Genomic DNA, 24,493 nt, shown 5'->3' with positions numbered 1-24,493 from the left:
CCCTGCTCAAGCAGGAGATTCTATACCATTTCAGACTTAAAAATCTCCAGTGATGAAGTACCCATAATATCTGAAGGCAAGCTGTTCCACTGATTAATTGTCCTCAGTGTTAGGACAATTCCAGGTTGTTTCTCTCCTTGATTAATTTCCATCCATTGTTTCTTATTCTGCCTATCACTCTCACCCAAGGTCCCAGTAACTTCAACTCTTATCATTCTTCTCTATTAGTAAGAATTAGATCCAGTATACTGTGTTTCCCTGAAAATAAGACAGGGTCTTATTTTCTTTGGACCCACAAAATATGGCTTGGGCCTTATTATCAGGGAAGGCTTATTGTTTTTGGGTTGCCGGGCAGCTGCTCTCTTGCGAGCAGACTCCCAAAGAGCTGGGCACAGCCTCAGGGACGAATGGCTGTGTTGCGCTGTTACAGCAGCGCAACACAGCAGCCATTAAGCAACGACGCTCACGATCAGCCACCTGGCAAACCTCCTTTCCAGCTGGGCACAGCGTCATTCACTGACCTAGGGGTATTGCCAAGCCACATGAGCACCTGTTCGCTGCCACCCGACTCCCGCGGCTTGGCACCTTCGAAATGCCAGTGAATGGTGCTCTGCACAGCTGGAGAGGGGGGTTGCACGAGCGACTGTTCTGCTCCCGCTCGCACACCTCCCAGCCTCATGATGCCCTGGTCCACCTCTCCCCGCAGAGCCAGGGTACCTCCGCTGCCACCACCGCCATCCCAGCATGGCTTTTCCAGCGGCTTCCAAACCGAGTCTTCTGGCAGTGGCTGCTCTGGGCCTACACTCTATGGTTGTATGCTCTGGGAGTACACTCTGCCGGCATCTGGCCCACAACCATAGAACGTATGCCCAGAGCGGCCAGGGCCGGAAGACTTGGTTTGGAAGCTACTGAAAAAGCCATGCTGGGATGGTGGCGGTGGCAGCGGAGGTGCCCTTGCTCTGCAGGGAGATTTGGGCCAGGGCCTCATGAGGCTGGGAGGCACATGAACGGAACAGCAGCTTGTGCAACCTCCCTCTCTGGCCTTGTAGAACGCTTATTTGCGGGAGAGGACTTATCAGGACATGTCATATTTTCGGAGAAACACGGTAGTTTTTCCTCTAGTTCCCTCCTCTACCTTTTGGATCACAAAACTCTAAGTTAAGTTGATTAGGAATCTGTTTAATCTGATGTCACTTAGGACAAATGTGACTTGTTCAGTTCCTTAGTGCTTTCTGAATATTCCTCCAAAATATTCCTACGTATTAAAAATATAAATTATAGCTGTGATGGCAAACCTATGGCACGTGTGTCACAGGTAGCACACAGAGCCATATCTACCAGCAAGTGAGCCATCAGCTCCAGTGTGCTGGCCAGGAGGAAGCCATTTGCGCCCTTCCCAGGCTTCAGGAAAGTCTCTGGACCCCGGGGAGAGCAAAAAATGGGCCCAATGGGCCTATCGGAAGTTTGGAAATGATCCATTTCTGGAATCTGGAGGGCCTCTGGGGGTCTGGGGGAGGAAGTTTTCACCCTCCCCAGGCTTTAGGAAAGCCTCCAGAGCCTGGGGAAGGTGAAAAACTTTCTGAACTTCTGGTAGGCCTGTTGGTCCTGTTTTTCGCCCTTCCCAAGCTCGGAGGCTTTCCTGGAGCCTGGGGAGGACGAAAATGGCCTCTCCTGACTCCCAGAGGAAATACCAAGCTCAGCTTGGAGGTGAGCAGTGTGGTGTGCATGGGGGTGAGCATGGTTTTTTTTGTGTGTGTGGATGCTCATGTGGAGGCGTGCTTTACATTATGGGTGCTGGTATGCACATATGCTATTACGTGTGTTCGCATTTTGGCACCCAATAACAAAAAAGATTAGACATCCCTGAACTATAGAATTATTATGTAGCTGCAAATGTAAAGAACAAAATATTTATATTAAAATGTGGATATCTAAGTAATAACTGGCTTGTATATAATATGTGTCCATATTTTCATTTTCATCTTTAATTTAGACAACATCACTTATATCCGGGATACTGAATGATCCTCATCGCTGGTTAGCAGAGACAAAAGTAAGAGCAGATTTTTTAATATCTGAATTAAAATTTACTATATTAGTTAATGTGAATTAATTCCTTAGTAATTGTTCTGACCTAGGGTTCCTAATACAGTAAAAAGCACACGCTTAATCCCAAAAACCTTCTTTTTATTTCAATGGCTATGAATTATGTTCATTCACAGCCCGTAATGAGTCACAAATAGTTTGTAAAGAGTCCGACAGAAGTCTGCGACAGTCCTTCGGTATAAGGCTGATATACCTGCCCACCTTTATCTCCCTTGAAACGCTGCCAAAGACCTAATTGGCAATTAGCTTTGCAAGACCACAAGGAGCACAGAGTCAAAACAGAGCTTCAAAATGTAACCTGACCAGAAAGAACAAAGTTGCTTCCTGCAAAGGCTTACATGCTTTTGCTCTTCCTTTATGTCTTATGGGACATTATCTTCAAGCCCTATTGCTGAGTCGTCACTTTTGTCTTAACCGTTCTTCCCTTCTGGCAGGTCTGCACATGTGTGCACTGGGAACAGGCTCCCCCTGTTCCTCTGCCTCGCTGATGTCCAACTCTGGAGACTCCGGAGGCAGTACATAACTCCTAGATGGCCCTGGCCCCCTCTCTGCCTCTGATGCAAAGCCCTTATCCAAGCCTTCCTCAAACTCCAAGACTGGTCAATTTTCCTCTCCAACCTCTTCACTGTCCGACTCTGCTGCCAGCTCTGCAGGCCAGCGGTGGACCACAACAATAATTAAGAGGAAATGTACTGTTCTCATGTCTCATGTTGTGTTCACTATATCCCAGTAATACTTTCATGTATTTAAATATTTGGCCCTTCCCTATAGATATTTAATATTTATATAAATCTGCCAGATATCTAACTTTGTAGAAAGGTAGGAGCACACTAGAGGTTTCACTACATTCTGTGAATGCAGTTTGTAACATTGTAGCATTTGTTTGTTTGTTTGTTTGTTCACATTCCTGAAGCACACATCGCCCTCAAAGAGGAATTCTGGGCAACGTGCAATAAAAGATGTTAAAATATAAAACTATGTATAAAAGTTAAAATTTTTAAGAAGAGGCAAGGAATTAAATTGATGAAAATTGATGGATGTGAACAAACAAACTATTCTGCCCACTCCCAGTCCCTAAGTGAAGCCCAAAGGGATACAAGCCGTGGTGGCACAGTGGTTAAAATGCAGTACTGTAGCAGAGTACTGATCACTCTAGGAGTTCAATTCTGCCCGTCTCAAGGTCGGTTCAGCCTTCCATCCTTCCGAGGTCGGTAAAATGAAAACCCAGATTGTTGGGGGCAGTATGCGACTCTGTAAACCGCTTACAGAGGACTATAAAGCACTAAGCAGCAGTATATAAGTGCTATTGCTATACTATGGTTGATGATATTGAAAGTCACCAAGAAATCAAGAAAAGCAAGGATGAATGCACCACTTCCATCCCACCAGAGATCTAAGTGGGACCAATGTCATTTTGGTTGCATATTTGGGCCTAAAACCTGAAGAGTATCTTCAGTACCTGACTGAAGAGTACAGCTAATTTGTTTTCCCCAGGATCCTTTGTAGTTGCCACTCTACCGCTTTCTGAACCACTTCCTATATAAAGGAGAGGGGGGAGACTGGACAAAAACTATTCAGAATGGTAGAGTCCAGTGATGGCTTCTTGAAGAGGGGACACATCAGTGCCTCCAGAACACCCCCTCCAATATGGATGAATTGACCATTGCTTGAACCCATCCATATGACTCCTTGGGATGGTCTTAACCAACAAGGAGGGGCATAGATCTAATGTACAGGTGGTGGGGTTTACATTTTGGAGGCCCCTGTGCGCTTCCTCAGGTTTAGCAGATAATTGGGTAGTTCCAGATAACTAGGAAGGTAATTGCAATGCTGTAATGCAGCTAGCTATTCATTCCAAAAGAAAATTCTGTGATGATAAATTGTATATGCAAATAGCACTATTCAATTATATTCTAAATGTGTAATGAAAGGGCACCGTCCCTTTCATTCCTCGTTTTCAAATGCTGGTCTTAATTGTCTTGAATTCACATATTTCTCAAAACCTTTTATGAGACATTTGAACTCTGATTCCTTTTTCCTATAATCTTTGGTTCCTTTTTTTTAAGCTTATTAGATCAAGACATTGCCTGTTAAGATCTAACCATTTTTTTTAGTTTAGTGACTTTGTAAGCAACTTTATCTTGTATCTTTTAATAATGTTAAACTTCTCTCAATTGGAAATGCTTTTTCTACTTCATGAGACAAGGCTTGTCTTCATTGTATATTAGGGTCACAATGAAAGGAGAACTGTTGACCAACTGACTTAGGTGAAATTGCATTTGTTTGCTCGCAAGATTGCCTGAAGTTATTGATGGGTTTGTTTGTAATGCCCATGGACCAGGAATGAATATCACCATAAATAGTGGAGATAAGAGTTTGAACTGGAGGACAAGGGCAGTAGAGGAAACAGACTCACTATTCAGATTGTTCATGCTGAAACTCCAGGCACTAAGTATCAAGAAGGGGATGTGGTAATTGATTCATAAATCTGCCAGTTGAGTCCTCTTTGGTTATTAGTAGGTTAGTCATGAAATAAAAGGGCCTTTGAAAAACTGTATTTTGCACCTGAAAAACAAATTGACTTAATAATTGTTTTGTTAAGAAATACTGTTTTATCCATCAACTCTTTCACTGCCTGGATTCCTGCCTTTGCAACTGAACTCTGTGAAGAGATTAAATACAGTGCCCACTTTTAGAGGGCCAGAGCAATGAACTTTGTATACACAGTAAAATTTCTAAGAATGACCTTTCCAAAAGGAACCCTCTTTATCCTCTTGGAATTTCAAGGAGATTTTGGAAAGGAGCCATTTATTCAGAATATGGAGTTGCAGTTGGTTTGAAGGAAAGGCAGGATAAGAAAAATACTTTTGAATATGTCTGGACTTTATTAAAATGCTCTAGCTCTCAGATATTGGCATTATTTATAATGATTTCGGGTGAGGAACATAATAATGATAAAGAGAAAAAAGTCACAAGTGTGGCATGAAAAATCATAAAATGTGTTGCAGCGTTTATGCAGTGCACTTTTTACAGTGTTTACACTTTAAGTCAAGAAATTCAAAATGTATGTGAGCTGTCCCATTTATCTGGTTTCCTTTTCCAATTTGTTAATGGATAAATAGAAGTGGCTTGTACATTTTATAGAAAATGTTGATTTAAAAAAGTAGACAAGAAAATCAAGCAAGTCTTCTCCTAATGGGCTAGGTATGGGCCAGAGGTTTTGGACACAAGAGTCTGTGCAAACATGTCATTTTTCAGTTAAATGTGGAAGTGATACAATCCTGCCCTGTTATTAAGGGTACTATATAAATTGGCCCTATTTTCTAGACTCTCAATTAAGAACTGAAGAAATGTGTGGGATTTACATTCCCACAGAAAGTACAGGGCAGATGCCCTATTTCTGAAACTAATGATTGTAGGATATGATTTGAACAGCTGAGATTACTTAAGCACATTGAAATATTTGTGGAACTTTTATTATTAGAAACATTTGGAACTGCTGGGATGAGGACCATATGTCAATTTTATTCCTTTGAAAAGTAAACACTTTTTCTTAGCTACTTGTAAGTAATTTGGAAAAAGAATATTTGTGTTCTCATTTTGCTGTTGTCATAGTCATTGGTATAAATGTATAAGGTATAAATTAGTGTAATTTATAATTACACTATTAAAAATTCAATGTTTTGAGCTGCATTGGTTACCTGGTTGTAATGGAATGTGTGGATGACCTTGGGAAGAGGTGCTGCTTAAGAAACGATCAGACAAGAGAAGCAGGAGGCCCCAGTGGCTTAATAGTCAGATAGAAACTTAGGAAGGACCTGCAGTAAAGGATCAAGCAATTAAAAATCCTGGTAGAAAGTTTGTACTTTCAGACTTGCAAAATTATTACCAGCCTTCCCATTTAAATTAGGCAGGAAGCAGAACAAAACAAACTAATTCTATTTTATTGTAAGGCTACATTAATAATATCTTACATATTTGAAAGGTTTTTTTTTGTCTGATTGTTCCTAGGCTTATTTGTAAACCGGTCACAGTAGCCCTTTGACATTGTATCCTTGAGCTATGCCAAGACCCTTAATTGCTCAAGAAACCACCAATATTGAGCGGATTGAGTAATTGCTGAAAACTATGGTAGCACCCAACTGTGAGGCATGCTATATTTATGGCTATTGATGTTGTCTACTCTCCATCTGTATTTGACCGAAATCTTTACAAATAAAGATTTTGAAAAAGCCCTTGGTTTGAGTTACGGGGCCCTTATCGTATTTTGAAGTTCATAGATGTACATGATTGAACTGTATCTGATGAATGGCAAAGTTCTCATCCAGTATATTTAATAGGAATGTGTTTTCTTCTAGGCAAAACTTAGATGGCTTTGTGAAGAAGTGAAGGAGAGACAGATCAAGGAAAAGAAACTTCGTCATCAACTACAACAGAGCCGAGAGCAATTAAAGCAGCTGAGCTTGAGCAAGGAGACCGAACACCAAAACCTCATAGATCAAATAGAAAAGCAGGAAGAACTGCTAGAAGAAGTTTATCAAGAGAAGAAACGTGAGTTTATAGAATCATGTTAATTAACAGCAAAACTTTTTGAATTTCCCATGTCAGCCATACCTCTGATTAGACTAGTAAGCTCCCTCCCTCCCTCCCTCCCTCCCTCCCTCTCTCCTCTGTTTATAATAAAATAGCTGAAATCTTAAATTAGTTTAAAGTTGAGTTTTCTGTTAGAAATGGTAGTCCCCTGTTGCCTTCTTTACATCATGTAAGAGTTACATGATCTGAAGAAAAACTAGTATTGCCAGTGAATCTGACAGGTAATCTGCTTCTCCATGACATACTTAACCAACCTTGAAGTAACCTAGTCATTAGAGAGCTTTTACGCTGGCATGATGTCATGCCATCCCCTTGGCTGCCCTTGAAGGCTGATATAGGAAAACGTTCTACCAGGAGAGGCAATGTCCCTTTGACTCTGCACATACAGAAACAACAGAGCATGTGCTCCTCCAGTGTTTGTAAGACAGAGATATCTGTACTAGCCTCATCTCATCAATACTCCATATACAGTAAATACCCAAGTCTCACAGGACAATTTTATACCTCCCTGCTGCTTGCAGACACTAATCCTGCTATAAGATATATTGTTCTCAGGTTCTGTGCAGCAGTAATTAAAATTTCTCAGATGGTGACCTGTGTCTCATGTCTGAATAAGTATTTAGCTTGTCAATTAGGAGTCTTGAGTATTGTGATAGATTTAGTTAGCCATATTAGCCACTTTTATGTTTCCCTACATTTGATTAACATTTTTACCCCTTTTTATGAATTTCTTTTTTTATATATTGATTTTGTTCTTTCATATACATACATACACACTAGGTTTTTAAAACATCATTTTACCCTTATGTATTTTATATTTTATAGCTTTTAAAATTACTAGTAGTTTGTTTCTCACCCTTCTTATGTGGGTTATGACTGTAATAGAGATATGATTGGATTAATTTAAATAAATTGACCCCAGAAAAACCAACACTTTCCCAGTGCTAGCCAAAGTGTTGAAAGTGAGGTGTTTTCAATGTGTTGAAAACATATGTCAAAAGATGAATTATATGCTTTGAAAGAATTGGAGAGTGCTGTTTTCAGGAGCATCCCTACTGTTGTGATAGGAATAATTCTGCTTTTCTGCTTTGAGCTGTGCTTCCTTACATTAAAGTATCTGAAAAAATTGGATATATAAGTAAAGTGGAGTAACTTATTTTCCAGTTGAAAGATTAGAGGCATGCCGTGAGCTGCAAGAAACAAAATTTAAAACAAAGCCCTATTCATTTTAAATTCATTCTGTCTACCTAAAAAAACTATAGAATTTCTCCATGTTTTACTGACGACTTTCTTTCTCTTGTACCACTTAAAGAAATATTTTTCTATCTTATTTGTATCTCAGCACTAAAAATGGTTAATATTGTAAAATGACCCCAAATATTTTAATTATGTTTGTTTTTAGCTAATTATGCATTCTATTGGTGACTGATATCTTTTTCTCAAAGCAAATAAAATCTGTGCATTTGCATTATTAAAATGAACTGTTATGAGTTGCGCAGTTATACAAGGTAGAAATGTCATAATCTATTTTTACGCTATTTTGCTTTAGAAAAAGAGATCTTTTCTACAAATATACATACAAATACAAATATTTGTATGTATACAAATATTTGTATGTATACAAAATAAATACAAATATATATATACAAGTTTTAGAACTATGATAGAGCTAAGTATCCTGTAAATAACTTGATTATACAACAATATACATCCATGATACATTTTTTTTCTCTATAGATTTAAAAATGTATTTTTTAACTTCTGCTCAATATTGTACTTTTCTGTATTTGGATACATTGATGCAGAAATGCCAAAAGCTTTGTATTGCCTCCCATCTCTAACCCCTTTCTGCATATTTCTATTTTTTGTTTTAAATTCCATAATCATTTCTTCCATAAACATACATATTTCTCATTTTAGAAGAAAATAGTTTATTGTGTGAAGGGGTTGTATACTTTTGATACATTGGAAAGGTGCTTTATTTACTGAATGCAGTTATTATGAACCAGCAACTTGTGAAGTGAAAAGAAATTGTACCATAACATTAGATTTTTAAGTTTACAATCCAGTGTATTATACATATCTTCTTATTAAGCAGCTAGTATTATGATAAAAGTAGAACCTGCTACCTTCTAGAACTGCAATCATCATGCATTTCATTTTGACTTGTAAGCCTGAATTTGCAATTGTGTTTGTGATTAGCTGAAGAAAGTTTGAGATAAAAATGTGTCATTCCTCATAAACAATGGCATCTATTGAGAACCAGAAATGTGCCTTGTATGTAGCAGCACCTGCCCTCTGGAATGAGGTTCCCCCTAAGATTTGAATGAGCATGACCCTACTGGTGTTTTGAAAGGCCCTGAAATCCTAGTTCTTTGTCCTGGTTGGTGAGGACCACTGAGGTTTCTTTCTTCCTTTTCCCTGTTTGTTCTTTCCAGATTTGGTTTTTCTGCCATCACTGGATTTTTGTTTAGGGATATTTATATATTCTTCTTTGTTTTTAAATGGTAGCTCAGTGGCTAAGAAGCTGAGCTTGTCGATCAGAAAGGTCGGCAGTTCAGCAGTTTGAATCACTAGCACCGCGTAACAGAGTGAACTCCTGTTACTTGTCCCAGTTTCTGCCAACCTAGCAGTTCAAAAGCATGTAAAAATGCAAGTAGAAAAATAGAAACCACGCTTGGTGGGAAGGTAACAACGTTCTGTGCACCTTTGGCGTTTAGTCATGCCAGCCACATGACCATGGAGACGTCTTTAGACAGCGCTGGCTCTTCGGTTTTGAAACTGAGATGAGCACCGTCCTCTAGAGTCGGGAACGATTAGCACATATGTGCAAGGGGAACCTTTATATTTACCTTTAACCATTTTAACCACTCAGTTAAAATTTTAACCGATCAGTCAGCCTGATGATTAGACTGGATTTTATATTTTTGTCCACCTATTGAATCCTTACTAAGGATCTGAGGTGGACAGATGTTGTTTAATAATATTAAAGGTATTATTGGGGGAGGCAAATTATGAAACAATAAATTTCTGTCACATAGTTTGACAGTAATAATTACATCAGTCATCAGAATTATCATCAGCATAAATATAAAAAAGTTTGGCCAATCTTAAGACTTGGTGTCTTAATTTAAACAGATGTGTTCCGCACATAGATCCAGTTCACACAGTTAAAAAATAAACCATACAGCCCAATTCTGAATTTTGCTTTGCCTGATCACTAAATGTTACATTATTCCTTTGTTTTTAAAAGTGTAAAAGAGAAATGCAGCACTGAAAATGCATGCCTACATGCCAGCTAAAGTGAATAATAGTTGAGATAATTAATCAAGAAAATTAAATTAATTTTGGAAAAAATAGCAAGTTCTGCTATCAAATTGATATCTCAGGAGAATTGTAATTTATTCTGCAAGCATGCATATTAAACCAGCAGAGTTTAGGAAAAAGAAATATCCTGGAGAAGAGCATGGTTCAAGCATTGGTAGGTATTTTATTTTTATTCTTTTCTTTTTGCAGTTACCAACATTGTTGAACTGCTTCCTTTTAAAACTGTTTCTAAGATGCTTGGGTATTCTTTTTCTGCTTCTTAAATCTTGTGCTATTAGAATGAAAAGGTAATCCAGTTACCAGCATTCAGAGCACATCCCTGTAAATCTTTTAAGACTTAGATGAAATCCTGTTATTGCTGATTTTTTTAGGCTGCATATTGGTTATATTTTAAGGCAGATAGTAGTATGTTTTATTTGCTTTAGTGGAGGTGCATTATATTTGTTCAACTCTCAGTTCGATCAAACAAACATTGTAGATTAGAATACATGATTTTATAAAACAGTGGAATGACTGTCCACACTGCACATATCAGTAGCTCTCTAGAGGTAATAGTTATTTCTGATTTTCCATCTCTGCAAGTCTTTAGTATTTTCACTTAAGTAATCATGACCCCAAACGATCAAGCATAAATGTTTTGCACTTGTGTTCACTACTGTTGTCTTTCCTGTAATTACTGTTTTTAGAACCTTTATCTTACTGAAGTAATTAGCAAAAAATATTTAACGCTTATATTTGATAAACAAAGATCTCATTCTGGAACCAAAGCTGAATTCAGATTTTTGTTTTATACTACATTGATTCAAATCATGGATAGTCCACTGAGATCAATGATATATTTTATGTATCATGAAAAACTGAATTCACTTACCTGTATATAAAATATCATATTGGATAAGTTACTTTTATGCAAAACAGTTTTTCTGAGACCCTGCTGTAATGTTGAGAAGAGTCTCCTGAATAGATGAAACACTTATAATTTAAATTTTAAGCAATTTATAGTTAAGGTTCTCCCTCTTTTGGGGGAGTTCAATTTTATTTTAAGGATTATTTCAAAACCTATCCATGTGTATGCAGTAGTGAAACCTGAGTTGCTCAATAGTGAGATAGATAGCAGATAAATGTAATAAATTAATAAGTAATAAATAAATCTCATTTAATTTACTAGGATGTTTTCTAGATTTTTTTTCAAGATTTCCAAAATAAGATTTTGGTCTTAATTTTTAAATGATAAACTTCTATAGTAATCAGTCATATTCTTATTAAAATGAATGTGTTTTTTTTTACTAGCAAACAAGAATAAGAAGTATATCAAAGATGTAGATTAAAATGGTTGCTTGATTTGGCGGTTCAGGACATCCATGCCCATGACATACCAGTTCTTATTTACAAGGTGTTCCTTGCAGCATGAGCATTTCCTCCTTATCTTGTAGTTACGATTAATTGTGGTTTTGATTCCTGATTTAGTAAAAGGATGAGATTGAGCTCTTTGAAGACATGAACTAGACCAGAGATAGCTAAACTTTTTGTCATCGCCTGCCGAAAGCATGCGTGTGACAGTGCATGTGCATGCTTGCCTGCACCCATTAGGCAATGCACGTGAGATACCCCCTGCCCCATTGCACATTGAAATCTTACACCCCTCAGAGAGGGCCCGCAACTTGGGTGTTCTCCTGGACCCACAGCTGACACTAGAACACCATTTGTCAGCTGTGACCAGGGGAGCTTTTGCCCAGGTTTGCCTGGTGCACCAGTTGCGGCCCTACCTGGACCGGGAGACACTTCAAATGGTGGCACTTCACTCATGGTGGTGGCACTTCACTCATGCCCTCGTCACCTCAAGACTTGACTACTGTAACACGCTCTACATGGGGCTGCCCCTGAAAAGTGTTCGGAGACTACAACTGGTCCAGAACGCAGCCGCGCGAGCGATATTGGGTGCACCGAGATACACCCATGTTACACCCATCCTCCGCGAGCTGCACTGGCTCCCAATCGGTCTCCGAACGCGCTTCAAGGTGCTGGTTATCACCTTTAAAGCCCTACATGGCTTAGGACCTGGATATCTACGGGACCGTCTTCTGCCACATACCTCCCAGCGTCCGATAAGATCTCACAGGATGGGCCTTCTCCGGGTGTCATCGACTAGACAATGTCATCTGGCGGCCCCTCGGTGGAGGGCCTTCTCTGTAGCTGCCCCAGCCCTATGGAACGATCTACCCCCAGAGATCCGGACCCTCCCCACTTTCTTGGCCTTCCGAAAGTCTATTAAAACCTGGCTATTCTGGCAGGCCTGGGGCTGTTGACCTCTTGAATGAGATCCAGCCCCACTAAGTTTGAGTTCGTGTTGTGTCTTTTTAACTTGCCTTGTCTTTCTATTTTTAATTTTTTTAGTAGTCTTTTAAATTGTTTTTTATGTAAGCCGCTCAGAGTCCTTCGGGATTGGGCGGCATATAAATTTATTAAACATTAACATTAACATGTGTGTGCAACACCCCCGTCCCCGTTGCGCATGCACATAGGACCCCCATACCCCATTTTGGGTCTAGCAGGCCTCCCTGTAGCCTCCTGGGACCAAAAATGGACCGTGGGGGACAGGTCCCCCCCATTCCCCCTCCCCCCATGCATGTGTGCATGTCCACCACATGTGGCCCACCACCCCACGCATGCATGGCAGAGACCCGAAAATCAGCTGTCTGGCGGGAGGCACACTTGTACATGGAGGTGGAGCTGAGCTGGGGCAATGGTTTGCATGCCTGCAGAAAGGGCTCTGCATGCCACAGATTCGCCATCATGGAACTAGACGCTCAAGATTCTAATTTTAAAAGAAAAACCTATAGAGCACTTCCAGTAGTTAGAAGATTGCCTACCGCTGATTTAGAGCCTAGAATCCTTTTTCTCTTCCTCAAGTAATCTATGGAAGAAAACAATAAAGAAATGTATATGGGGGTTGGGGATGGGGGGGGGGGAGGAAGGGAGAAGCTTCTAGGACAATAAGATGAAATTTTAATTAACTTCTGGAGAGGTGAAATTTATGAATACATTATTTTCCCTGAAGCCATTATATATGGCCTACCACAAAACACAGTTTTTTTTAAGTTCACAGTTTATTGTAGTCTTGATGCCTACAATTATCTACATTATTATATAGAATGTTATTTAATAAAGGGCAGCTTGATGGCTCAGCTCAAGACACTGAGCTTGTTGACATCCTGGATTGAAGACCCAAGTGTTGCTTCACAGAGTGACTGCCTATCTTTGCCTAGCTCCTGCCCACCTAGCAGTTCAAAAGCATGCAAATGCAAGTAGATATATAGGTACCACTTCAGTGGAGAGAAACCAGCAATCCACAATGTCATGCTGGTCACAAGATTGCAGAAGCATCTTTGGACAATGCTGGCTCATGGCCTCGAAACAGAAATGAGTGCCACCTCATATAATTGGCAATGTCTAGCAGAGTGAAATCCGCAGGGACACCTTTCTTTTCCTTCCTTATTTAATATTATATAAGCTTACTGATATATAGATATACATTTCCATATATAAACATAAATGTGATCATTTAGAAGTTCCAGTTTTCACTTCCAGATTCTCATAAATAAATTCTTTCTTGATGCAATATTATTAACTTTTAGTCAAAATGTAGGGTATGCAATGCCATTTATGTTCAATTTCAAAATTAACTGTGTTGTCCATAATTGAGTCTTAGATTTCCTAATTTATGCAACTGCCTCTTTTAAAAATTGCATTTATGAAAACATTCAAAAATATATTATTATTTGTTTATTGCATGGAGTCATTCCTATAAATGTATTTATATATTTATGGTATAATTTTACCTTAATTCATGTGTATTAATGCATGAAATCATTTGCAACCATTGTTATAGCTATCCTGAAGATATTTGTTTTATTGTATATATAAAAGTGTGACGCCATCATTAACAGAATTCACAGAAGTACTGTTGGTAATTTTTTCCCTGTTTTTGCTCTATGCAATTTTTAAAAAAACCTATGCATTGGTTTATAATTGTCTTTGAAGTGGTTTTTGATCAATATGGAACACTGGCTACACATTCTGATAATAACTTCAAACCTTTATAGATCTAACTGTGGCAGAGGTGGGTTGCTCCCAGTTTGGCCCAGTTTGGCCAACCGGTAGTGAAATTAGGCCTGGGTCACAGAACCGGCAGCGACCTAGGTCTACCACGCCTCCGAACCGGTTCTCTCACTGCCACTGGGCCACTGCCGTTTTGGTTTTTAGTGACTGCGTGTGCGCAGTTCACTGTAAATTGTTCTGCGCATATGCGAAGAACAATTTATATTAAACAGTGCACACATGTGCAGCGCATATCTGGCGCATGTGTGGGTTGTGAACCGGTAGTAAAATCAGCAGCAACCCACCCCTGAGCTGTGGATGCCGATATAACAGTACACTGTAGTGCATGGTACAGTAAACTATAGACAAGGTTTTGAAATGATATTTAGATTGGAAATGTAGTTTTTAAACTGGTCCAGACCCCACGAACATGCCTTTCCTTCTCTATTTAGTAATGCTGATGAAGAATTCTTGCATTCTTAAAAAAATAGACAAGTTTTTTAAAATAGCAACCATTAGTTTTCTGAGCAAACAGTCACATATGCCTACTGTTGATCTTCTTGCAATGTCAGCTAAATTGTTACCATGGAGAGAGGATACTGCAAAATACTTATATAAAAGAAACAGGTTTTTTTATATTCTGTGGTTTGTATGCTGTGATTACAGTTACAGGTTCTCTTAAGCTATAATACTGCTGTTTAAATAGTGCTGTTTAAATTTTCAATCAAAGTATAAAAAGGCAGCAATCCAGAATGTAGCTTATATATGGTTGGCAATTTTAAGAAATTCAGGATTAAATCCACAATATATCTGAATAACAACTGTAGGCATTACTCTTCACCTCTAGATTCTTAAAGGCAGAATTCTAAACAGCGATTAATGATGTTCAATTAGACATCAAATAGAGGAACATCACATTTACTAAATATATATCATATTACAATCAATAATATACACCACTGACAGTTTCAGGGAGCTTTCTCAGAAAACAAACAAAAAATGCATATTAAAGAATAAAAGTATAAAATATTTATGGATACTAACTCATGATAACAATAATAATAGGATAACTGTGGAATACATACGTATTTGTGTATTTGTATTCTTTCTAAAAGTTCCATTTTGGTTTCTATATTTGTGAAGTTCCTTGAATTTACAGATCCTGCTGAAGCAAGGGGAAAATATGGCCTTTATAAAAGTGTTTGTATTCCTATTATACTCTTATCTGAACCAGGGCAGTGGTGGGATTTCCACCAAAATTTCCACTACCAGTTCTCCAGAACTGGTCAGAACCTGCTGAACACCACCTCTGAACCAGGGGTTCTTCAGTCACTTATACTTTGGACATCTCAAGCATAGACTATTCCAATATGCTGTCTATGGTCTGCCCTTGAAAATTAGTCAGAAGCTGCAGCTGATCCAGAATGCAGCAGCACAGGTGATAATGCACATGTAACACCTTTATGAGTTTTATAACTTACCAGTAAGCTTCCATGTGCAATGCAAGATGCTGGTTTTCATGACATACAGCTGTCATGAATGTACTATAATGTACTATATGTCTTCTGTAGCTTCTAACCACACTATAATTGGTTCCAGGACCCCTCAATTAATACCATATGATGAGATCTAGGAAGTCTACCCTATCTGTCATAGCACCTGTCCTATGGAACAGCATCCTGAGATCTCTCTAGCCCAACTTTGTCAGTATTTGAAAGATCCCTGAAAAGTTGGCTCTTCCCCTACCCTTGAGATACAGGGAGTTGTGGATCCTATGCACTGGACTGTTTGTGCCCCCCCCCTCCTTGTATTTTTCTTATAGTAATGATTTTTTTCATTGTATGCCCATATAGGATTGAATGGCCTTATAATAATAATGTCCACAGGTGGTACTGTATGAAATAATCTTTAGCACAGGAGGATGAATTTACTATGAGATAAAATATGATCTTCAGTGTTGGCCCTTTAGGCAAAACCAACAATTCTGGTGGCACACCTTAAAGAAGAGGTTGAAAAAGATTTAAAAATGTTCAGTCAATATGATTGAAAGTTGAAATAGTTCTTCTGTTAGAAAAGTCTACATGTCTTTGGAACAAAAGCATGAAAATCAGATAAGATGGGAGCGTATATACCTATGTGTCATATGGAAAATGTAGATTAAAAAATGTAGATATAAAAAAACTACTTTCCTACTATTAGAAAGAATTGATTCTTTCTTCTTAACTGATTTGTACTGTTTAAGATATCCATACAGCTCCTGTGTTTAACAGGCATAGGCAACATTTCGGTTTCTACATTTGGATGCTTTCAGCTAGTTACTGCCACAGACTCTCTACTTTTTATTACCGTATTTTCACGACTATAAGCCGCACTGAAAATCCTAAAATTTGATCAAAAACCGTCAGTGCGGCTTATAACCCAGTGCGCTTTATATGTGAAAAAAGATCGAAAATCTCTCCCTCCCGACGCTCAAACTTGAAGCTCACAAGCATGCACACGTCCCTCGGGTCTCTCCCTTCAACCTCGCTACTTTCTCAGTCGGAGACCGGGGGGCGAGCAGAGAGCCACCCAGCTCCCAGCCCCTATAGACTGGGCTGTTCCGTCACCCCCGCCGCCGCAAGAAGGGACGGCAGACCGGCGCAGCCCTTCAGGATTTGCCGGCGCCGAGCACCCCATCCGCCACGGCAGTCGCCCTGCCTAACTCCGCTGCACGCCCCAGCCGGCTCTGCACTGCCGGTCAAGGGCACGCGGGAGGCGGAGAGGACAGAGCGACCGGAGTGCCGCCGCCGCCCGGTTCGGCTTCCCTGGCCGCGGCGCCCCAGGCCCCCGTGCTGGCGATCTCCCGGGGTGGCGAGGCTGCGCGGGGCCGCTCAGCGGAGGAAGGCGGCCACCTGGCGGGAGAGGCTTGGCCGAAAGGTGCCGGGGCTGGACCGCAGAGCCAGGCATGCCTTCCGCCCGGGAAGTCCTGCCCCTTCATCCCCAAAGGCTGGCGCGCGGTGAGGGGGGCCGGCGTGGGGGCGAAAGTACTTTGCACAGGTCGCCGCGCTCTCCGTCCCAGCCTTCGCCGAAGCCGGCGGGCTGCCTCCCGAAGAAGCCGCCGGAGCGTCCCAAGCCAGAAAATGCCCCAACTCGGGCAGACGGAGTTCCAGTTGCAACCTGCGCACGTGATTCGATGAGGAACCAAGGGGAGCCGGGTCTCTGAGCGCGGCTTATAACCCGGTGCGCTTTATATGTGGAAAAAGTTTAAAAAATTAACGTTAATTGATACTGCGGCTTTTAATCCGGTGCGGCTTTTGGTCGTGAAAATACGGTATAGTTTTTCAAGAACATGAGACACTGTTTCTTCCCTTCTTCTTCAAAGACATGCAAAGGGGAAAATGTTTTACGTCAATTATTTGTGCTGTTCCAAATATATATACTTTTCATCTTATCTTACTAAAAATATTCAAAATGTTTTTATATTGTATTTTGCAGCTGATGACTAAACAAACATGAAATATTTGCATTATGTTGATCATATTCAATGTGCTTAATTTTTCTATTTATTCGTCTCTTTCGTCTCCATTGTTTCAGATGATATCATGTTTTCAAACGTAGTTTTCTCCCACAGAAAAATTCTATATACAGAGAATAACCTGTTATGCTCCACTTTGATTTTTAATATATATTTTAAAAACCTTTGGAATTTATCTTTGACCCACAGGGTCTGAACTAAGTATCTTTGCATATTTTTAGAGATGTTCACAGAAGCATATTTTTCTATTGTTTGAATTGATAATAGTTAAATCAAGTGCATTCCATCAGCCATCACTGTTTGTTTTTTAAAGTATTAGTTATCATTGCTTTGCACAAATATGTGTGTGTTTGCCTTTGATGTCTGATATAAATGAAACTGGAAAGCTATACTTTGTCCTCAGGCTAAAGCAGCTGCATACACAACTTTCTTTAAAAAGCCTTTATATAAATTGACCTTTCTTACTTTTTCTTGAATGCAGTAGTATTTTCCTTTCAAAAATATCTTCTGGGGATTTTGAGATAAATCAGAAATTCTCCTCCTTAAAGTCAGCTTTGAAAAAACTGTCACCAGCAAATTCTGAACATAAATACTGATTAGCTGAACATGTCTATTTCTTTAATAAACTGGTCCTGATTCTGTCACTGGATCTTCATTGCCCCCGCCTCCCCCTCCGCCATTAACAGCACCCAACTTTTGTAGCATTTTATTTCTTTGCTTTATCACCTTTTCAGTGAAATAAGTCTGCTTAGTATCTTGTTGATTTCACCCCAATTTTAAACATATTTTATGAGTCCAAACAACCACTTTATCATCTTCCACTGACTATATTCAGGAAAAGGAAGACAGGGATAGAGTGAATGCTTTGTACTGCGATCCAAGTTAAAATTCCCAGCATCTTCTAGTAGCAGAGCTGTGTGAACCATTTAATGAAGCACTCTGGAAAGTGAATAAATTGCCATCTGAACCCACTAACTGAAGTTTGAAACTTCTGGGGCGGGACCTTGCTGATGGCGGCAGCTTAACGAGCTGCCCCCGGGTTCCTGGCCGCGTTATCTGCCTAAATACCTGGTAGATACCTCATTCTTCAGGCAAAGAAGAGTGAGAGAGAGATCCAGCTGGTAAGAGCTTTTCTTTGAAGTTTGCAGCCTGTTTTTTTTTGCTGCGAATGGAAGGGGGGCCAGCCAAGGCTGAATCACATCTCTGTGCCAGAAATTCCTGCTGTAATCATTACGGCGCAAAGTAAGGAACCCCCACTTAGGACAATTTCTGATATATTTATTTGAGATTAATACAAGCAGAGTACGTACCTGAGAACCTTATCTGCCTTTTTTTTAAAAGAAAGAGCTTTCTTTGTGCACTTGGTTTCTTAAAAAATAAGCTCCTAAAATGGCGATTGTGCCACATTCCTAACTATCTGGCAAAGAACAGTGATAAAAAAGATCAAAGGAACAGTCAGCTAGCATTCTCTTACTAATTAGTTTCATTTCTCTGAAGAGCTTACAAGACTTTTTTCTTATCAACTTTTAAAAGTTTTAAAAGACTCCTTGTTAATATAGAGACATTCCAAACAGAGATGAATATGCTGAACTGTTTCGTTACAATGCTAATCTTTTGAAACCTGCTTTGTTACAATGCTCTTTTCTGAAACCTTTTGAAAAACCTCTAAGAACAAATAAAGGGGGGACTTAATACTTTCTTTCCTTGTAAGCTACACAGTGGGCCAGTAGAGTTTGAATAATTGTTGAATAATTGTTTGAAGAAAAGATATAATGGCATCAAAATTAAATTCAGGGAGACCTCTTCCTAGGAGTACATCTCACGCACTTGGCACAAAGTCGCAGCTTCCACCCTCTATGCCCCCTACTGGAGATTTGCTAATGAAAGAACTTTTTTTTGAAACTTTTAGAGAATTTAGAGAGCAGAATTTAGAAACTTTCAGAGAATTCAGAGAGGAGATAAAGAAATTTAAAGCAGACTTATATGATAAGCTTGATACTAGGATTGCCAAAACAAAGGATGATATGGTGAGACTTGTAACTGTATTAACAGAATATGTTTCTGGAATGGAAGATAAGCTAGAGGTTCTTGATGAAGCCAACACTAATTTGACATCCAAAACTGAAGTGGTGCAACAAAAAGTTGAAAACGCTGAAAAACAAATTATTATGATACAGTACAGACAGATGGAGCTTGCATTAAGAGTCAGGGGGCTGCGTGAAGACGAACAGGAGAACTTGAAGCAGATTTTCTCAGAGGCTTTTAACCGTCTGGTGGAAAGACCGGGGTCCAACTTTGACTGGCAGATCGAAAAAATTTATTGCGCTAACTCTTGGGTGGCTAAACAGAAGCAACTCCCCCGAGATGTAATTATATACTTTGCTACAAGAGAGTTCAGAAACATGATACTACAAGAGTCTTATAATACCAGGCTTCAAATTGGCAGACAGGACTTGATTGTCTTGAAAGAAATACCACCCCAAATGCTAAGAGCCAGGAGAGATTATGCTTTTCTAGTGGAAGAACTTAGAAACCGTCAGATACAGTATAGATGGGATGTGCCATTTGGTAACATAATTACATTTGATAAGCAAAAATATTGTCTCAACTCTGTATGGGAAGCCCGAGATTTCTATCACAAGATCCTGAAGGTGGGACACCCTGAATTATCCGGATCTGGAGAAAGACCACGAGAAGGACAAGATAAAACAGCAAATCACACAACTACCAGACAAAAAGCACCATTTCCTCCTTCCGGAAGGGCAAGGGATCAGGGAACAAAGATCTAGCTGTATGACTACCAGACGAATGGGAAAACAAGGCACATTGCAACAACCTCAATAATCATCGGCCATTGATCAAGGAGTTGTGGTCTGAACTCTTTACAGAAGAGAAAGAAAATATTTCACTATCTCAAACAGTTCAAGAACGATATAATTTGTCTGCAAGAAATTCATATCAAATCAACTGATCAAAAATATTTGTTCAACCCCGAACTTGGTCAATATTTTGTGACCTCTGCTACAGAAAAGAAAAATGGTATAGTTGTATACTTAAGAAAAGACATTAAGGCTGAATTAATTGAAGCAGATCCCTTTGGAAGATATATCGCATTAGACCTAATTCTAGAAGGGAAAAAGACTTGATGGACGACTTCGAATTGAGAAATGTTTGGCGAGAAAGAAACGCAGAGGCATATGACTTCACCCTTTTTTCTGATGGACATCAATCCCTTTCAAGGATTGATTTTATACAAATCACTAATGATTTATTTTCTAGGGTGAAGAAGACAAAAATTGCGGCGAGGGTCCTTTCGGATCATAACCCAGTCTGGACAGAATTGGGAAGGGTAGTGCAGGCAAGAAGGTCTTGGAGGTCGAATGAGAGTTTATTTAGATATGAAAAGTATATTAATGATTGTAAAAAATTGCTATCTGAATACTTTGTTCTGAATACGAATAAGGGTACATTCATGGAATTTGTAGGGGATGCAAGTAAAGCATATATGAGAGGAGTACTGATGAATATAAACAAAATACATAGACATAAACAAGGGCAAAAACGAAAAGAATTGGAAGAGGAAATTAAAAGAAAAATTTGAAATGTATCCAAATTGTGTTATAGAGGGAAGGAGGTGTTTCAACAGGAGGAGATTTAAAAGGCATTCCGGGATTTATTTTTTTTCAGAATTATAAAAGGAGACAAAATTAAGGGTTTATAGCAATAGCAATAGCAGTAGACTTATATACCGTTTCATAGGCCTTTCAGGCCTCTCTAAGCGGTTTACAGAGAGTCAGCATATTGCCCCCAACAATCTGGGTCCTCATTTTACCCACCTCGGAAGGATGGAAGGCTGAGTCAACCCTGAGCCGGTGAGATTTGAACCGCTGACCTGCTGATCTAGCAGTAGCCTGCAGTGCTGCATTTAACCACTGCGCCACCTTGGTTTAGATATAGACAGATACTTAGATAAAGAGATAATACCCCTAGTTAGAGAAGAGTACAGGCAAAAGTTGAACCAACAAATAACCTCTGGGGAAATCCTGCAGGTAATCAAACAACTAAGATTAGGAATAATGTAAACTGCTTAAAGTTTGTGTAACGGCAAGAAGCTGAGTTCAACGCAGAGATTTTACTGACTTTTTTTTCTTTTTTCTTTAATTTCCTTGGTTTTAATATATTTTACACTGTGTTTGATAAAAAGCTATATCGTGTACGGGCTCTGGGAAGTCGGGGAGGGGGGAAGGGAGGTGGGGTCCTAGGGGGGAGGGAGGAAATATAGTATGTGCTAGATTTTAAAGTAACATGATTGCACTTATATACTGTTGCTTTTTTAATTCTAGTGTAAAAATAGGAAGCTGAATATATTGATAGATAGTAGAAATACACCGAAGGGAGGAGCAGAGGGAAAGAAGAAAGAGGGGTAGAGAGGGTGGGAGAGAGGATCGGAGGAAGGGTGAGATGGAAGGGAGGGAGTGTATTGGGAGAGAGTAGTGATAGACGGGGAGGGGAAGTAGGGTAAAGGGGAATGTTGGAGGGGAGAAAGGAAAGTTGGAGTGGGGTGAAAGAAAGGGTGTATGGAGGGTTGAAGTGGTATATTGGGTTTGTATTTTGGGGAGTATTGTTGACAAGGATGGCTGTGTTTATTGCTCAATGTTATATGGCCCCGGTTATGCACAGTATATATGTGACTGTATGAAATGAAAATGAAAATAAAACATATTTGAAAGTGAAGTTTGAAAATGCCATATCTTTCTGCTTTAAAAGGATATGCCTTTCCCCTGTGGCTGAATATGCCTATGTACAATATTCCAGAAGACTTTTTTTTACCAAGATTTGTTGTGATAATTGCTGATAATGCTGACCACTAGAGAGCCAAATTCTGACTTTGTATAGGAAAGTTCTTAAATATTTGGAAATTGTCATACAGCATAATTTTCAATTTCACTATTTTAATTCTTTAAAAAACGAATGAAGAAACACGATTATTTTTTTAAATCACCATTGCATCATTCACCAGTATACTGAAGCAGAAGTGTAAGTTCATGAATTTTCCCCTCTAAATATTTGAATAGTTTTTCTCTTCTCAAGATGTTCCAATCAAATTTTATTTTATTTATTTATTTGATTTTTATCCCGCCTTTATTACTTTATAAGTAAGTTAAGGCAGCAAACATAATAATGCTCCTTCCTCCTTTTGTTTTTCCCACAACAACAATCCTGTGAGTTGGACTGAGCTGAGAGAGAGAGACTGGCCCAAAGTCAACCAGCTGGTTTTTGTGCCTAAAGAAAGATAAGTCACAACCTCCTGGTTTCTAGACCAGCTCCTTAATCATTACATTTCAAATTAAAATGATTCTGTGAAATTAAAGAGAAGTTCAACTATCCCTTAATAGTAACTCCCTTAATATCATTTGCTCCTTTTCCTTTTCAAGTATTCGGTTATCCGTTCATGGTGCGCCTAGAAAAGGCCTAAACTGAATGTCATTCAGAATTGAATCTCTGCTGTAGCTACAATGCATGTTTCCTTTCTGAGTTTTCGTGCTGGCCAAGATCAATTTTCCCTCATTTCTGATTTGTTTGCAAGGTGGCTTCTTGTAGACTCCAAATTATATGTGAATTAAGAGACTAATCAGTGTGTTTCTGTAAGGAGTTGCGTGGATGGCTATATGAGTGAAGGGAAATGAACCCAAAGAACCATACTTGAATAGAGAGAAAATTAATTAAGTTTTCTATTTTTTTCTATATCTGTTTGAAAAAATAAATGATTTTTTTATTCCATTGGATTAGATTAGATCTATATTTTAAGATAGTGCACCTAATGCTCCCTTGCAATTTTCCTCCCACAATAACAATCCTGAGTTGGGCTGAGAGAGAACAATCAACCAATGGAACAGCTTATTTTTGGAAGTTGTGGGAGCTCTATCACTTGAGACTTTCAAGAAGAGGTTGGACTGCCATTTGTCAGAAATGGTGAAGGGTCTCCTGCTTGAGTGGGGGGTTGGATTAGATGACCTATAAGGTCCCTTCCAACTCTGTTAATCTGATAAAGAATGGCTCAAAATCACCCAGCTGGCTTTCATACTTACTGGAAAACTAGAACTCACAGTCTGTGAATATCCTTATGCAGTACTTATGTAGGATGGGTTGTCTCCCTAAATTAGTGATTCGTGATTCTGCAATATAGGTAGGAGATTCCATAAAATGAAAAAAGTTTAATTAGAAAGCTGTAAATGGGAATGTTCTTTTTCATAGATATCAAGAATCCAGCTATTCCATGGTTTGAACAGAGCACAAATTAATTAAAATTTATTTTGGCAAGGCTTGGATTGAGGCAAGAAGGAAGGAATTCGTGAATAATTTCTAAAAGACTATTTTTGTACTGCACTAAACAGTCTTATTGGTATGTTTTACTATAACATAGCAGCTGCATGAATGTTTAATAAAGGAACTTGCAGATTTCTAGCAGAGCAGAAATGTTAAAGCTGAATGAAGAGAAAGAAACTAAAACAATTTAGCAACTGCTGTTATGTCACAGGCTCTTGTTTCATGGCATCTATTACCAATATAATTAGATTGCATTATACCCAGTAGCCTTATAAAATGCACTCAGAGAGCAATAAACTTCACAACTCAAGGTGACACTGTATAATTTGTATGAGGACTAGAAAATGAAGCTACTATCCTATTGAATCCCATATGTGTTGTTTTTTTCCTTCTGCTCTTGTACAAATGTGAATTACAATATGCACATTCCAGAGCATATTCAAAAACCTGGAGATGCAGATTCCCAGTGTTGCTAAGTGTAGTCTGTTCATTCCTATATACTTAAATGCATATAAATATGTATTAGAA

The 24,493-nt window shown here is 39.1% G+C and overlaps 1 protein-coding gene across 5 annotated transcripts in view; it reads left to right on the top strand.

The window, feature by feature from the left end:
• The window catches only part of CEP128 (centrosomal protein 128), a 190,554-nt gene that overhangs the window by 73,633 nt on the left and 92,428 nt on the right, over positions 1-24,493 (top strand). For all 5 annotated transcript variants that reach the window (XM_087725051.1, XM_087725066.1, XM_087725042.1 and 2 more), the window contains exons 17-18: positions 1,994-2,053; positions 6,465-6,657. In XM_087725051.1, coding sequence (XP_087581177.1) covers positions 1,994-2,053; positions 6,465-6,657 — 253 coding nt within the window. The remainder of the gene's footprint in view (positions 1-1,993; positions 2,054-6,464; positions 6,658-24,493) is intronic.

Source organism: Thamnophis sirtalis, unplaced genomic scaffold, assembly GCF_051295495.1.
Source record: "Thamnophis sirtalis isolate CommonGarterSnake01/CBP01778 unplaced genomic scaffold, rThaSir2_p1.2 scaffold_1, whole genome shotgun sequence".
Taxonomy (NCBI): domain Eukaryota; kingdom Metazoa; phylum Chordata; class Lepidosauria; order Squamata; family Natricidae; genus Thamnophis; species Thamnophis sirtalis.
Note: the sequence above shows the minus strand (reverse complement) of the source record. Positions and strands in the feature narration are given on the sequence as shown.